The 16,506-nt window shown below is 42.0% G+C and overlaps 1 protein-coding gene and 1 pseudogene across 1 annotated transcript; both read right to left on the reverse strand.

The window, feature by feature from the left end:
* Nucleotides 1-358: 358 nt before the first annotated feature.
* On the reverse strand, nucleotides 359-1,175 carry LOC112403686 (thyroid receptor-interacting protein 11 pseudogene; annotated as a pseudogene).
* A 13,177-nt stretch (nucleotides 1,176-14,352) lies between these two features.
* LOC112403668 (SWI/SNF-related matrix-associated actin-dependent regulator of chromatin subfamily D member 2-like) lies at nucleotides 14,353-15,676 on the reverse strand. The gene is given in 3 exon segments (XM_024751262.1): nucleotides 14,353-14,543; nucleotides 14,546-15,260; nucleotides 15,299-15,676. Coding segments are annotated over 3 exon segments (1,230 nt in total). The 5' UTR covers nucleotides 15,623-15,676.
* Between the last annotated feature and the right edge of the window lie 830 nt (nucleotides 15,677-16,506).

Here is a 16,506-nt window from a genome sequence, read left to right on the forward strand (position 1 = left end):
AATAAGTTTTGGCTTAATTTTAACATTTTTACACACTGTTAATTATTTTGGAATTGAAATATATTGTATATATATATTTTTTATTTAAGTGTTTTCATCTTTTAATTTTTCTTATTTTTGTAAATTAAAATTAAAAGAGTGAATGTTTCTAGCTTAAGTTAGGTCAAATCAGACAGGGAAAAAAAGCAGATAATATAGCAAACACTTCCTCCTTTAACACCTGCAATTTCTAGAAGCGTTAAGAATACTGCTATTAAATTTAGATAAAGTATAACTGTGAACAAATGCATGACTTCTTCCAAAAGGCCACTTTGTGATAAACTACATACACATAGTGTTCACGGGTTTTTTTTAAAGTGCTATATATGTCATCTCTGGCTTGAGAATCACCTACTGCTTTAAAAGGTCTTTCAACACAACTCCAGCGCTGTTGTCAGGTAACACTGGCAAAGGCGTAAATGTGGGCAGTACGTCTGAGATGGGTTTCAAAAGGAGATGCCCAGGCCCTCCAGGTCCAAGTCCAGCTGGGTTAATGAGAGGCACAGCCGCAGAGTGGGGAGCTAGGAATGGATTCACATCTGTTCTTCTACCAGACCTGGGTTCGGCTGTATCTTTAAAACTTCCGGGTACACTTGTATCTAGTTTTCTCCTTCCTGGTGAATCTAGAGGTTTCATATCATGAACAGAAAGCTTGGGTGGTAGAATAGATGGATGAGATTCTGTTTCTAGAAATTTAACAAGAAGTTCTGAAAAAGAACTATTAAGCAGAGATTACTGATTTGGTCTCAAAGGTGTGTTGGGAACACTTTTTGATCCTCCTCCAAGCCACCCAGTCATCCACCTGGTAACCCCACCCTGATCTTCATTCAACAACTGTTCCATTTCCTCCTTTTTGATACCTAGGATGGTTCCCATTAATCGTAACACTTCATGACGCTGATTTTTTGGTGTGTGGAAGTGTCCAGTGAAGAGGTTTCTCATTGGGACTTTGTCCACTTTTCCTTCTGTGCTATTTACTAAATTCATCAATTTCTTTTGTACATCATCCAGCATTTCGTGTCAGAACTCATTTTGTTTTTTAAGTTCTTCAATTTGTTCTTCCTTTAAATCTAACTGTTCTGTAAGTCTTGATGCTGAATCCAACACAACATTTGCTTCATCCAAATGCTCCTGTAATGATACAAGTTTTCCTTCCAGATTTTCTGCCTTTTTCTTCCATTCAGCAACAAGTTGCTTGTGTTTCTCTAGTTCAGCAGAATACATAGCTTTTTCTTCGGGCTGGAAATGCTCCAGGACCATCTGCAGGTTGGAGAGTGACAAATATATTGTATATTAAATATATAACTTAAATACCTTAGTTTTCACCTGTTCTTAATCCACTGTCAAATGCTGTTACTAAATAAATGAGGCAGCTCATAAACAACGTTTCTGAGGTGATAGATAGACAGTAGCAGTAGTAATGGAAGATGTTCATTTATCCTTTATCAGTTTCATACTTTACATTTTAAAAAGTTATCAGTCATACTACAAATATTTATATAATGCTAGTTTATATACTTATTAATATACTTTAATATATTAATTATATTTATATATAATTTATGTAATAATAATTATAGAACACTATACTAGATTCAGGGGAATTGGCAACATAAAACATATGTGCCTGACTCTATGCAACTTACAGTCCAACATACAAACCAAATAACAAACATTTTGTTGGAAGACAATTCCCTATGGGTCTCTCCTGTTCTGTGAGTTTCTATAAGCAAGGGCACCAATTTGCCGTTTGCTCCAGATGATAATTTTAAGAATCTTGCTAGGGCTTCCCTGGTGGCGCAGTGGTTAAGAATCCGCCTGCCAATGCAGGGGACACAGGTTCAAGCCCTGGTCTGGGAAGATCCCAAATGCTGTGGAGCAACTAAGCCCATGGGCCACAACAAATAGAGCCTACGCAACTAGAGCTCATGCTCTGCAACAAGAGAAGCCACTGCAATGAAAAGCCTGCATACCACAACGAAGAGTAGTCCCCGCTCTCTGCAACTAGAAAAAGACCGCAGCAGCAACGAAGACCCAATGCAGCCAAAAATAAATAAATAAAAAATTAAAAAAAAAAAAAAAGAATCTTGCTATAGCAAACAGGCCTGGAACACAGAGACAGTGTCTCTCTCCGGACCAAAGGACAGATATACTTACTGCCCATTATAAAAGATTTAGATCCCTAAGCTCAGGGTTCTTCTTTTATTCTTTTATTTTTAAAAATTAATTAAGTTTTGGCTGCGCTGGGTCTCTGTTGCTGCGCGTGGGCTTCCTCTAGTTGTGGCGAGTGGGGGGCTACTTTTTGTTGCAGTGCACGGGCTTCTCATTGCGGTGGCTTCTCTTGTTGCAGAGCACAGGCTCTAGGTGTGTGGGCTTCAGTAGTTGTGGCTCACAGGCTCTAGAGCACAGGCTCAATAGTTGTGGTGCATGAGCTTAGTTGCTCCACAGCATGTGGGATCTTCCTGGACCAGGGCTCAAACCCGTGTCTCCTGCATTGGCAGGTGGATTCTTAACCACTGGGCCATCAGGGAAGCCCAGGGTTCTTCTTTTAAAATGCAACTCACTGCACACGTACACGTCTATCTGGGCCCATCCCCATCACCTCTGTGGGACTTGGGGGCAGGTGAAACTGATGTAAATATGCTAGTACTTATGCTGCCTGTTGCCCCATGCACCATGAGGTTCTGGGTCTCTGAGCCAGGATACTCATGTCTTTAGCAACATCCAGGAAACTTGTTTGTTTGCAAGTAAATTGAAATCTCAGACCCTTCACAGTTCCTGATACACGTCACTACTATCATCATCAGAATTCTAACATGAAAGCTCATTTGTCTTCTTGGTTCTAAGATGCATTTTAACATCATAAAAATGAGGCAGATGAAATCTTGTTAAAGGGTGGAAGGACCATAGAGAAATAAGCCTGAATTCGGTAATTTGATGTTGCTTGTAAAAACAATTGTATGACTTACCTGAATTTGTTGTTTTGGTCAGTGACTTTCACTACTCTGGACCTTTGTGTAGGAATTCAAATCAGGAATAATTTGAGTCTCTCCTGGGGCAGACCCACTGGACACTTTTAGTCCAGACCGACTCCCTTCAGGCTAGCTAGACAAGGATTGAGTTAGTAGGGAAGGTAGAGTTATGGGGATTCCTACTGGTGTTCTCACTGAATTTTATTGCCCACGGAATGCTCAATTGAATAAAGAACTATAGATTCCACAGATACAGATGTGAAGAACATGAAATCTAATTGACTCAGCTGCGATTTGTAGGTCTTTGCCACATACCTCACTCTAACTAAAATCCTATATTGTGTTGAGTTATACTCAGTATTGTGGTATTTTCAAAGAGTGGTCCCCAAACATCTCCTGGGTGCTTATTAAAAATTCTGATTTCTTGATCCCACTCCAGACTTAATATATTGGAATCTTGGAGGTGGGGCTCAGCTATTTCATTTTTAACAAACGTCTCAGGTGTTACTTAGACACTTCTCAGGTGATATATAGATTCTCTAAAGATTGAGAATCAGTATATAGACTGGGGTATCAGGAGAGAAGCCAGGTGATGAGGGTCACTGTGATTCTGGTGGGAAATGTGGTGTACATTGTACTATGGTATGATGTAGAGCAAACTGAGTATGATGGTTAATTTTATGTGTCAACTTGGTTCGGCCACTGTACTGAGATATTAGGTAAAACATTTTTCTAGTTGTTTCTGTGACAGTGTCTTTTTAGATGAGAATGACATTTAAATCACTAGACTTTGAGTAAAGCAGATTACCTTCCGTAACGCGGGTGGGCCTCATTCAGTCAACTGAAGGCCTTGATAGAAAAAGATTGACCTCCCCAGAAGAGGGAACTCTGCTAGCTGACAGCCTTTGAACTTGAATTGAAACTCTTCACTGGGTCTCCAGCTTACCCTGCAGATTTTGGACATGCCAACCTCCACAAGCAGTCTCTCTTCCTGGTTCTGTTTCTCTGGAGAACGCTGATAATACACCATCGTACCAGGATTACCTTGGGGGATGAGAGGACATAGTCTCTGACCTTCAGAATGAGAATTTAAATTTTTGTGTTTGCATTTAATGATAAATGTTTATATTCAGGATCATCTGGATGTTCATCTCCTATCAGAGGACCATCATATGATTTCAGTCATGAAATTTGTGATGGTGTTATGATTGCTGGGGACAGTTGGCTGTCTAAAGTGACAGCATTTAATTTTTAGTGGGTTTTTAAAACTTGAGTACACAGAATTCTATGTAGGGTTGCCAGATAAGATACAGGAGGCCCAGTTAAATTTAAATTTCAGATAGGCAACAAATAGTATTTTAACATAAGTATGTCCCAAATATTGCATGGGGCATATTTATACTAATAATTTTTTATTGTTTATCTGAAACCCAAATTTAACTGGGAATCCTGTATTTTTATTTGCTAAATTCGGCAATCCCAATTTTGAGGGTATATTTCCAGAGGTCCAAGACTTTTCAGATTTGAAGGTGTTCTTTGCATGTATTTGTGCATGTGACTGTGTGTGTGTTTTAGGCAGACAGATGGTGCTTCTTGATTACTATATTTTTTCATAGTTACCTCTATATTACTCCTCTGCATCCTCTGTTTCATCAGTCTTTGGGAGATTTATTGACATTAACCATACTCTCAAGAGACCTCTTTGAATTCAGAAAGTTAATATTGATTTACAACAGGAGATATATTTTGCCAATTATAGTTGAGGTTTCTCTGTGGCTGGGTTCACTTAAGAAACCAAATGGCATAAGAAAATAGAGCTTGAGAAATTCAGGTTTAAAGCACAGGGAATGGATTTTTAGGAATAACTTTGATATATATTAACTTGATAAAATTCTGTTTTTTGTTTTTCTCATAATTTGGATTTAAAAAAAAGCAAACAAACAGATTAACTCTTTCATTGGACATGGCTGAGGCACATGGCTAAAATATTTTCTTCCAACTCTCCTTTCTGTAATCCCTGCGTTGGCCCCAAACTCAACTATTGCAGTTTTCTACCTCACTGAAATGCCTTCCAAACATCTTTACAATGTCAATATCCAATTTTACAGTGGCTACCTTTTCAATGGACTGTCTCCTAATTGTTCTGGGGTGTTTTCTAGGTGCCAATGGCTCTTACTCATTTTATGTGGATTATTTTTGGTCTCAGAGAGTGTGTCGTTTTTATGTCCTTGCTTTTTCCACCTGTGCTCTAATTTTTAATGTCCAGAGTTAAGAGAATAATAGAAGGATATTTCACTCTTAGACCATAAGTGGTCACTGTCTATTCTCCAGATGAAGTGTAATACACGTTCTTCTTAAAGCTGGCATTCTAGTTATATGCTCATTTCACATAACCATTGTAATTGTCTTATAAACCATAATCTAGGCTCATAAGGGAAAGCTGATTCTGTATCCACAGGAAAAATATTCATTTCTGTAGCGTATGCATTAAAAACCACATGACTTTTAAATTTTGTTCTTTTCTTTTATAAGTGCTCCCATTTACTATAAAATCTAATTTAGATGGTTATTTAGAAGAGTGGAAACTATTAAAGTAAAACCAACCAAAAATTATATATAGAGGAGGGGTGAGAATCCCTTAATGGTTTCTTATTATAAACACTCTTAGAATAGTTCACAATGCAAAAGTTAAAGAATGACAGTAGTTTTCCCAAATACTTCATTTAATGTATAAATATTGTCTTTCATTCTAGAAGATGAATTTTCTTCCAGAGTTCAGATTTAAAACTGAGATATTTCTTTTTTTTTTTATTAAAGACTAGTCCTTTGTTTTATTAATTAATTTATTTATTTTTGCTGTGTTGGGTCTTAATTTCTGTGCGAGGGCTTTCTCTAGTTGTGGCAAGTGGGGGCCACTCTTCATCACGATGCACGGGCCTCTCACTATCGTGGCCTCTCTCGTTGCGAAGCACAGGCTCCAGATGCGCAGGCTCAGTAGTTGTGGCTCACGGGCCTAGTTGCTCCGCGGCATGTGGGATCTTCCCAGACCAGTGCTCGAACCCGTGTCCCCTGCATTAGCAGGCGGATTCTCAACCACTGCACCACCAGGGAAGCCCCTGAGATATTTCTTTTAACACTCAATCTGAATTCATTCAGCCAATTGGAAAACTTGAAAAAAAATGAGTGCTGTTAAAGTAGATACCATCTAAAATCTTTTTGGTCCAACTTATCTCTAATATTGTCATAAACACACACACATATCTTTGTATACACACATAGATACTTACACATCTTCCTTCAGATGCCCAGATTTTTATTTAGCTTTACTGTTTAATAAAGACACTCAGGACACATGACCCATCCCAAATAATGACACCATTTCTCATTTTTAATAATTATGCTTTATATTTTCAGGTGCTTTGGCATTTAAGAAAGGTCTAGCAGGCATGCAGGGCAGATATAACTACATTTAATTTTCATTTTATAGGAGAAGAAAGTGAGAATCACAGAAGTTAAGTTTTCGTGCACTAAAAAGTGACATGGTTGGGGGACTTCCCTGGTGGTCCAGTGGTAAAGAATCTATCTGCCTTCCAATGCAGGGGATGTGGGTTTGATCGCTGGTTGGGGAACTAAGATCCCACATGCCACGGGGCAAGTAAGCCTGCGAGTCACAACTACTGAGTTCGCGCACCTCAGTGGGAGAGCCCGCGTGCCACAAACTACAGAGCCCACACACCCTGGAGCCTGTGTGCCACAACCAGAGAGAGAAAACCCGCACACCACAACTAGAGAGAATCCCGCGCACCACCACTAGAGAGATTAAAAAAAAAAGTGACTAGGTGGGAGCTAAAGTCCAGTCGTTTTGACTGCAAATTCTGTTCTCCTTTCAATACAGTAATAGTTGTCATGAGCTTTATAAGAGATAATGTGTGAAAGATACTCTAGAGTATTAGTCATTATAATATATCCTCCAACTTACTGTTCCCAAACCTGGTTGACTATCAGAGTCCCTTGGGGATCTGTACTTTTGAAAACACTCCCCAGGTGATTCTGATGATCAGCTAGAGTGGAAAACAACTTCTTATGTCACATTCTCAGAAAACCAACTGACTGGTGATGTCAGTACCCTGTGGATCATGTACTTAATCCAAATATGTTTCCTACTGCCTACCTTCAAGTTGTAAAGTCTTATTCTCCTCATAGGAAAACATCATGGTAATAGAAATTTTTATCTTTACCTTTGCACTTTCCACTCGTAGGCTACGTATTAGATGCTGTTGGCATTATCTAAATGTGAGGGAGGTGAGGTTATCACCCTCTTACAGACTAGGATGTTGAAAAGCAGGGAAAATAAGTAAATTTCCCAAAGGAACTGTCATTGAATAAGTTGATTTGGTTAGCATAAGGTTGATTATTAGTTCATTAATGATAATGATCTGTAGTAACTGAAGCATCTTCAAGTTTTGTCATCAAAAGTTATCTTTCAAAAAGAAAGCCGCAAAGGCTCTTTCATTTACAGTTTTATTTAGAAAATTTCCAAAGTCCCTCTCTTTCTTATCTCTCTCTCTCTCTCTCTCTCTCTCTCTCTTCCTCTCACACACACACACACACACACACACACACAGTCATGTAGAAAAAAATCTGAAACCTGATTGTTTTAAAACTCTTATTCTATAGAACAATTTACTTATGTAATTGAACAACAACTTTAAAGGACTTTCCAGACCATATTTTCTTGAAACCTTAAATATTTTAGTTCATCCTGGGAAGAAACATTTGCTTTTGAAAAGGACTGATGGTTTGAGTAACGTACTTTGCTTTGATCCCCTTTTCTGCCTGGGGAAGAACATGTCTTATTCATCATTCAATGTGTAAAGTTTTATTGTTACTCCACAGTTAGAGGAGGAGAAAAATAACCAAGGACAATTGCAATTTGAGAGAGTACGCAAGGGCAGGGAAGAAGACATGAGATTATCCCAGACTTAAAAAATATATTTTATGTTTGTAATATCTTCTAGATATTATGAATTTGTTTGCACACTTAGCTTAACTTTGAAAGGAGAACCTCTAAATCAAGAAAATAGTTTTAACCATACTGTGCCAAGTTCAAAGCCAGGTCTTGGAGTCAGCTATAATTTGAGTAAAACAGTAATAGTTACAGCAGATGCAGCTTTTCCTTCAGCCTGTCCAGAGTCTTACTGTGTACAAGTTGCTTAATCGCTCTTGTCACTAAGACCAGTCATCCCCGTCTCATAATAGAAATTACAAAAATCAATGTGTCATATCTCACTTCCCTGGAAAGCAGCACTGAGGATCTATCAGTCAACAGCAACTACAACAGACACCATTCATGTCACCTGCCCCTTTTTCTTTTGTCCCCTTCATCTCTCATAGGCTAAAGAAGAGAAGCCTGAGTTAGTAGCCCCTCACTGGGCCCTGCTTATCTGACAACAGTCAATTAATATTTATTAAACATTCATAATGAGCCTAGCCTGTGTCAGGTGTTGGCTCCCATCTTACAGCCCTCTTCCTGGAGGGTTATCCTCATTAGTCTTCACATGACTGGTTTAATTTTAACTAAAATTTTCAATTTCACCACTCCAAAAAGGTTTTCTTTCAATCTGAAATAAACATCTTAATCACATTGTGTCATATGATCTATTTGAATTCTCTGCATAGCACTTATTATTACCTATTATTTTTCTTATTTTAAAAAATATTTTTAAAATTTTCTGTCTCCTATTACTACAATGTACATACCACAACAGGTGGAAACTTCTCTGTCTTGTTATTACTATGTCCTTAGCACCTAGAATATTTCCTGACACATAAATATTTGTTAAATGAGTGAGAGACTTAGGGTACAGTGGTGGGACAGAAGTGGACATGGTTCCTGATTTTGCGGGGCAGCTTGTAGTTTAGCAAGGGCAATAGACATTAAGCAAAGAATCCTACAATTTAATGCAAATTTACAGCTGTCATTAGTGTGGAGATAGAGCCATTCTAGGAGGACTTAGTAATGGGCCATTAACCATAGAATGGAGGTCACACTAGGGTCCCTGAGAAAGGGAAACAAGGTGAGATAAAATCTAAAAGTAGAAGTGAAAGGGAGATGAGACAAGTAAGGAAATTGTTTGAGACCAAGGAATTTGTATGTTCCAGGTTCTGTGGTTGGAGGGAACATGCCCATTCAAGAAAAAAACCAGTGTGGTTGGTTTGCAGAGGGAAAGTAAAAGGGTGGTTTTGAGATGAGGCTGGGCAGGCAGATGGGATCCAGGCCAAGGTAGGGTCTTGTGGGCAATGTTAAGCGTTTGTATCTTTAGCCTAGCATTGATGGAGAGCCTCTGATAAGTTTTAAATAGTAGTGGAATGATGGGATCAGATTTGCAATTTGAAAAAAATCACTGTGCATTGTAGAGAATGGATTATTTGGTGGTGGTTTAAAAAGGAAAAGCAATGCCATCATTCAAGCAAGAGATGTGGGCAGTTTGGGTTGGGATACTATAGAGGAGATGTGGTGCAGTATACAGATTCAGGAGGTATTTTGGAAGTGAAATCAGTAAGATGTGGTTTTGGAGTAGCTATCAGGGGCAAGAAAGAGGGAGGTGTCTAGGATGATTCTTAGATGTCTGGCTTGCTTATCAGAATGGAAGCTTGTGTCATTCACTGATAATGGTCACTGTAAGAAGACGTGGAGGTGGGGTATGAGGCTGGAAACAATTAATTCAATTGTGTGTTACGTTGTGTTTAAAATGCCTTTGAGATATCCAAGTAGACACGTTTAGTAGGTAATTGGTTATGTGAGTCTGGAACGCCAAAGAAAGGTCTGTACCTGAGAAATATTCACAGATTTGAGAGTCATGTGTAGGTGGGCAAAAATAGAAGTTGTTGATGTCGATATAAGAGCCTGAATATAGAAATTGGAGAGAGAGAAAGGCTAAGACAGAGACTTGAGGAAGTTCCATCACTTAATATCATTTAATTATTGGAAAGAGAAGGATGTCATGCAAAGCAGAGAGAGGAGGAAGTGCCAGAGAATAGGAATAAACCAGGAGAGACTTGTGTGATGGAAGACTCATCCATGTCAGAAGCTGTGTACAGACTGAAAAGATGACTTGTCTATTTCCCCCACTGGACAAATAATTTTTTAAGCAATGAATGAATATTGAACAAGAGGTATGCCATCTTCAAGGAAGATAGATAATAGGGCATTAAGGGAAAATGGGGATGTCATAACAAAAGGTGGGACTGAGGAGAGAAGTAGAGATTTCTGAAAACATACTCATCATGAATGATGTTTGTGGTCAATTATTAGTGTTAGACTTAAAATATAGACCCTAAATAGATCACCTTTCTGTCTTCTAAACATCACGTGGATATAATGGCAAATTCCAGAAGGGGCAATCTGGTGAAGAGGAGCAGTGAGACCCTGTGTTATCTGGGAGGGCTCACAGAGAACACAAGGTGCAGGTGTGCTTGGCTGCTACTTACAGGGGCACTTTTTGATCTAAAGGGAATTCCGTAGCTACTGCTCTATAGCCATTTGAGGTGCAGGCATCAGAACTCGGCATGAAACATTGCTGCTTTGACTAAAAATGCATTTATCTTAGTCACTCTCGCAAAGACTTAGATTACACATGGTAGATGCTGTCTGTAACAAACCCCAGACTTCACTGGCTTAGCCCAGTGGGAATATTTCTCATTCATATAGTGTTTTTGTGTAGGTGTGTGGTAGTGGCATTCCCTAGGGTGATTTATGAACTCTGGGTCCTTCTAGCTTGTGGATCTACTGTCCCTTAAAGCCATGGAGGTTTCTGCTGAATCCTCTGCTTCCAGTAGGCCAATGTGAGAAGAAAGAAGAGTGAGCATTATGACAGATATTTTATTTATTTATTTATTTATTTATTTATTTTTGCGATACGCGGGGCTCTCACTGTTGTGGCCTCTCCCGTTGCGGAGCACAGGCTCCAGACGTGCAGGCTCAGCGGCCATGGCTCACGGGCCTAGCTGCTCCGCGGCCTGTGGGATCTTCCTGGACCGGGGCACGAACCCATGTCCCCTGCATCGGCAGGCGGACCCTCAACCACTGCGTCACAAGGGAAGCCCGACAGAGATTTTTTATTTTAATGGGCTGGGCTGGAAGTAGCGTCCACCCCTTCTACTCTTATTGCAGGAGTCAGAACTCAGTCCTGGGGCCACACTCTACTACCAGGGAGTCTGGGCTGTGTACTCAAGTGGAAAGGAAAACAGATTTGGTAACCCTGTCCACCTCTCTCCTAAGGGTCTTTTTTCATTTTTTCTGCTAGTTCGAGGACCTGATTAAGCTCTAGTACCTTCCTTGCCAGAGAATTCTCTTTCCTTACTCAACATATTTCCTTTAAACTGTTTCTGCCTGTTGGCCTTAACTTTTACTTAAATGTCTTCTCAAGAGAGAAAAATATTTGGGGATGATTTCCCACAATTGTCTAATGATTATTTTCCAGCCAAGAAGACTCCACCTCTGGCAACCAAGCTGATTTACTTCTCCAAAAACTATTACTTCTCTCCGACTTTACCTTTGAGTTTTTAAAAAAATATTTTTATGAGATTCTATTTCAACAAAATTTGGGGGAAAGGGTTTATAGTTTGGCTTTTGTCTAAAACAGTGGTTCTTAAAATTTCAGAATTGCCTGGAGAGCTAGCCCACACCCAGAGGTTCTCATTTTCTGGGTCTAGGGTGTGGGCTGAGAATTTGCATTTCTAACAAATCCCTAAGTGATTCTCAAGCTACTCATTCAGAAACCACATTCTGAGAACCACTTTTCTAAAATAAACTGCTTTTTATTTTTTTAAAGAGGACATCCTGCTTTCCTAACCCTGAGATTTTATTTGCATGTGAACCTAACACAATAGAAAATACATTTTAAAATCAGAAAAAAGCTTAGAGGTAGAAAATCTTAATCCTCGTTTTGAACCAGTCACTTTTTAGTCTGTAGTATGAAAGTAGGCAAGTCATTCTACCTCTCAGGGTTTCCATTTCTTTATTTATAAAATGATGATAATAACACCTACTTTGCCTGGAACAAGAGATTTTGTCCCAGGCTAATGAGGAGCAGAACAGCCAGGAGATTGGCTTGTTTGTATGAAAAGGGAGATTTACGCTCCATCACAGAGTTTCCCCGGGGGGCTGATCACCCCCAGGGAAAACTATTATGTAGCCTCCACAAAAGAGGCTGCCTTCATTTTCTGGAAGGCGGTATACACCCAGTCCCTGGACTGAATTTTAAAACAATGCACCAGCAACGACACCGAAAGGTCAACACTGCATCCCTGCGATTCTCAATGCAGCTCTGTGACAGAATCACTGTGTAGCTTTGAAAAAAATGCCCAGGCCCTAGTCTCGGGCATTCTGAGGTGGGGTCTGGGTGTCCAAAATTGTGTCTTAGGTGCTAACTGAGGTTGAGAACCTTCCTGTGGGAAACAGACTGGCCCTATCCTGGTCAGCGAAGTGGGTTGCACTGTGACTTCCAGCTTACAGATGACAGACACATTCTGTGCACATCAAAGTTTGATTGCAGTGGGGATATTAAATTCCCATGCAGGGAGCATTCTATCACAGGACAAATGAGAGTGTCAGAGCAGGCTTTTTAAGGCCCTGTGCTATTATGTTGAATGATAAACTGCTTGCAGGTGATTAAGTTGCCTCCACAGGCTTAGGCCCTCACTTCTTTTGCTTTTCAGGTGATGCCATCTATCTTTGTTTTTTGTTTTTTTTCCACCAAAGAGAAAGCACACACATGTTGCATTGCTGCAAAGCATCCTAGATACTAGAGAAGTAGGTTGAAGAAAGTGCTTCGTGCTTAATTTCCCTAGTCATGCAGAACTGGATCAAATCTAATGTAACTATGTCGTAAGAAATTGGGCAGCTATAAATAATCTTGGGTTTCAATATCTGATTTGGGGGTGTTATTTTGGTTTTTATCACTAGGATAAAGACAAGCAGAATGGTAATTGTGAGAAGGAAGTGAAACAGGCTAGTATGAGATTCAAATGCTGTTATGACCTCTGCTGCTTTCTCTGTATCACTTGGATTTCTATTGTTCCAGCAGAAAAAATGGGCCAAAACCCATGTTGTTTATTTGATAAAGGAATGCTTAAACCTGCTCTCTGAGCTCTCCATGTTTACACTTTTGAAAAGCCACTATTAACATACTTGACATTAAAATAATTTGGCTTGAGTAATATTTGTCTCAGAATAACTTTCATTTGGTTCATATATAAGCACTAGATATTCAAATATTTAATGATTCCAGAAAGAGGCAACTAGAAAACACAAATTGTGGAGCTTCTGATGAACTGAACTCCGTAAGTTGAGTGAACACCTTAAGACCAAGACCTGTTATTTTCTTCAAATGTACTGATAAGGAAAGAGCAACTTTGTAATGGCTCTGTTATTTATTTATTTATTTTTACCACCAATAAACAAAGATTTATTTGGAAATTTCCAAACCTGCCAGAAGTGGCACTTGCCAAGCCCTAGGTCCACTCTCCTTACCAAGCTCCGAACGGCAACGATAGTCCCCCCCAACCTCTCCCCTGCACCTCCCCCTGCCCACACACACCCATGCCTCAGGCCACACCAGAGAACTAGCGTCCTCCCTCTAGGAGGCATTACCCCTGGGCCCAAGAGCTTGGGTAGCAGCCCTCTGGCCTCTCAGGAGATGATGGAGGCCAGAGCCGCTTGCATAGATTGAGAAAAGAAAATAAGGAAGGAGCCACCAAGTAGGGCTCCCTGAAAAACCCAAGCTTACCCCTGTACAAAAAAAGTGGCTCCCGCATAGAAAAACCTGCTCCACGAATACTGCAAATACGCAAAGGAAAGGAAAAAAAGAACAGCAGCAAGGCTGGGCTGGTAGGAATGGCAAAGAACTTTGGTTTGGAAAGGCTAGGAAGAGGGTGAGCTGTGCCCCTCTTCCTCGCAAAGTTCCCCAGAGCCAGCGCTGACACTTGCCCCAAGGGGGGTCAGTAAACAAGCAAAGCCGGGGGCCTTTGGTTCTGAAAGGTCTCCATTATGATGTCAAAGCACAGCCTCCAGGTCCTACTTGGGCCTGCCTGCAGGGGGCAGAGGAGGCCTCTGCTGTGAATCCAGTTAAAGCCAAAGTGTAAGTGGTAAGGCTTTCGGGACCAAGCAACAAGGAATCCTATCACTACACTTATGAAACTAAAGCTGGGGAGCAGAGGGTGAAAGGAGATACCCCTCACCCCCACATCCTACATGTCTGTGTCCCAGAGGGTGGTCCCCTTCCAGGCTGAGGAGAGGGTGGCTCCAGGGCTGGGAAGAAAGGAAGGGATCCCCGAGCAGTTAGGTCAGGCAGATTCCCAGCACCTGTTCCAGTTCCTGCCTTTGCTGCTGCACCTTGGCAATGATGTGCCTCCCCACTGGTTCCTGAGCCCAGGGCTTGTGGTAGAAAGCAGCTTGTCTCTCCTCCTCAGGATTCCCAATCACATCAGTGATAATCTTGAGGTCCCGGCACTGGGAACGGAGCCATTCCTGAAGTCCTGGGGGTCAGTGCTAAAACTGAGTGTGAGATCCCTCTGGGTCTTCCTCAGGTTGATGGACTCAATGGTCTCATGGATTTTGACATCAAGGGAGGCAATCTCCTGCTGATTGGTGGCAGAGGCCAGAAAATTGCTCATCTGGGCCTTGAGTGGGTCATCCACCTCCACATCAATGTCATAACAGCCTGTCTTCTTCCGGTTGTTAGGGTCCAGGCTAATTACATGGTTGACGACAATGGGGTCTGGATGCTGCAGCAACCTGGCTAGCTTCATGGGAATCTCAGAGAAACGCAGTCGGCTACAACTGAAGATCTGGCGGAAGTACCGGTTGCAGCTGACGTACTCCCGCTCGTGGCCGTCCTGCAGCTGGTTGTGTTTGATGTAGAGCCACAGGGCCTGCATGATGGCAGCCCTAGTCTGTGTGTGCACCCCCAGCAGCCTCCCCAGTCGGGGGTCCGACTTGTACTGGGAAGGCTGATGATCCAGCATGAGCAGGCGGGTGCACTTGACATTGAGGTCTCCAGGTGCTTTCACCTGGAGGGCATCTGTCTCCTGGGTGGTGGGCATCCGGTGCCACTCCAGCAGGTGGTTGTCAGGCCCGTACAGTTCCTCCTCAATGACGAGGCTCTTAAAGAATGAAGAAAACTTCCTCTTCTGTTTCCTAAGATCATCCGGCAGTTTTCCCTCTACTCGGAGTTCCCAGGAAGCCACCTTGTCCCCTTGGGGGGTTTCCCCCCAGGGGTCCCTGCGGTTCCTGCACTATCACCTTCTGACTTGCTGGGACTGAACATATTAGAAATATAGATCCGCAGCTTTCGTTTTTGCGTCAGAGGCTTTTTGATGGCCTCCTGGATCTCCATCCGCTTTCGAGCAATGGTCTGGTCCAGCTTCCACTTGAAAGCCAAGAGATCCATGCACGCCTGAGGCTCTGGGACAAGCTCCCAAATTCGCTGAGGTAGAACTTTATCTGCCACCTTCCTCCTCTTTAACCCCCGGCGCTGGGCAGGCATCGGGGGCTGGGCCTGGGGCACAAGCAGGCGTTTTCGGAATGGGTCCATCATGGTGGGTGGCATGCCAGGTCGAAGTGGAGCAGCTGCGCCAAATGGGGAGCCGGCAAGGGGTCCCACCTGCAAGCCAGCCATGGGCATCCGGCTGCCTGGTGACCTGCGAGGCCTCTGGTACTGCGCCGCAGGGCCCATGGGGCTCTTGGGGAGGAAGGCGGCAGCCCCCCACGCCTCCAGCAGGCCCGGGCCCCCTGAGCACTGCTCCAGGCAACGTGTTGGGTCCCACTGGCGGAGGCGGAGCTCCCAGGGCGGCCTGGCTCTGTTATTTTGATAATTTTGACCGTCTGAGATAATGGAAATTTTTCATCAGATGCTGTCTGTGATCAATGCTTTCTGAGACCTCTCTTCTCCTAGAAACTTCTCTTTCCTGATTACCTCTTGGCTATGGCTTTTTGATGACCTGGGTTTGGTTTAGATGATCGCTTCTGGAAAAACTGTGTTAGCATCCTTGCGGTGGTGTGGAGCCTCCTGAGGAGGGAGAGGCAGGACAGGATTCTAGTTCAAGTCGTCGCAGTTAGTAGGAAACTGGGGCTTAGAACCAAATAGAATCAGTATCCCCAGTGTTTGAGGAGAGACACCCAGGACAGAACTGGCTTCAGACTCCGGACAAGGCTGAAACAGCTTATGTCAACTGAAGGCACCTTTTCTAAGTTCCAGCCGTCCATGGACATTGGAGAGCACATGTGCGGTTCCCCAGCCTGTTTTAGGCTCTGGGAACAAAAGCTGGCACTGTATTGCATTATACTGGAAACTGACTAGAAGAGGCTTAGGTTTTTATTGTTTTACTTCCAGGAGGAGAGGGGAAAAATTAACTTGCAAATCAGGTGGATGAAAATTGAGAATGAGAAAGATTTGCTTGTTGAAGGTAACCCTGTTTTCTCTCTCTTTTATTA

This window comes from Neophocaena asiaeorientalis, unplaced genomic scaffold, assembly GCF_003031525.2.
Source record: "Neophocaena asiaeorientalis asiaeorientalis breed wild unplaced genomic scaffold, Neophocaena_asiaeorientalis_V1.1 scaffold147, whole genome shotgun sequence".
NCBI lineage: Eukaryota > Metazoa > Chordata > Mammalia > Artiodactyla > Phocoenidae > Neophocaena > Neophocaena asiaeorientalis.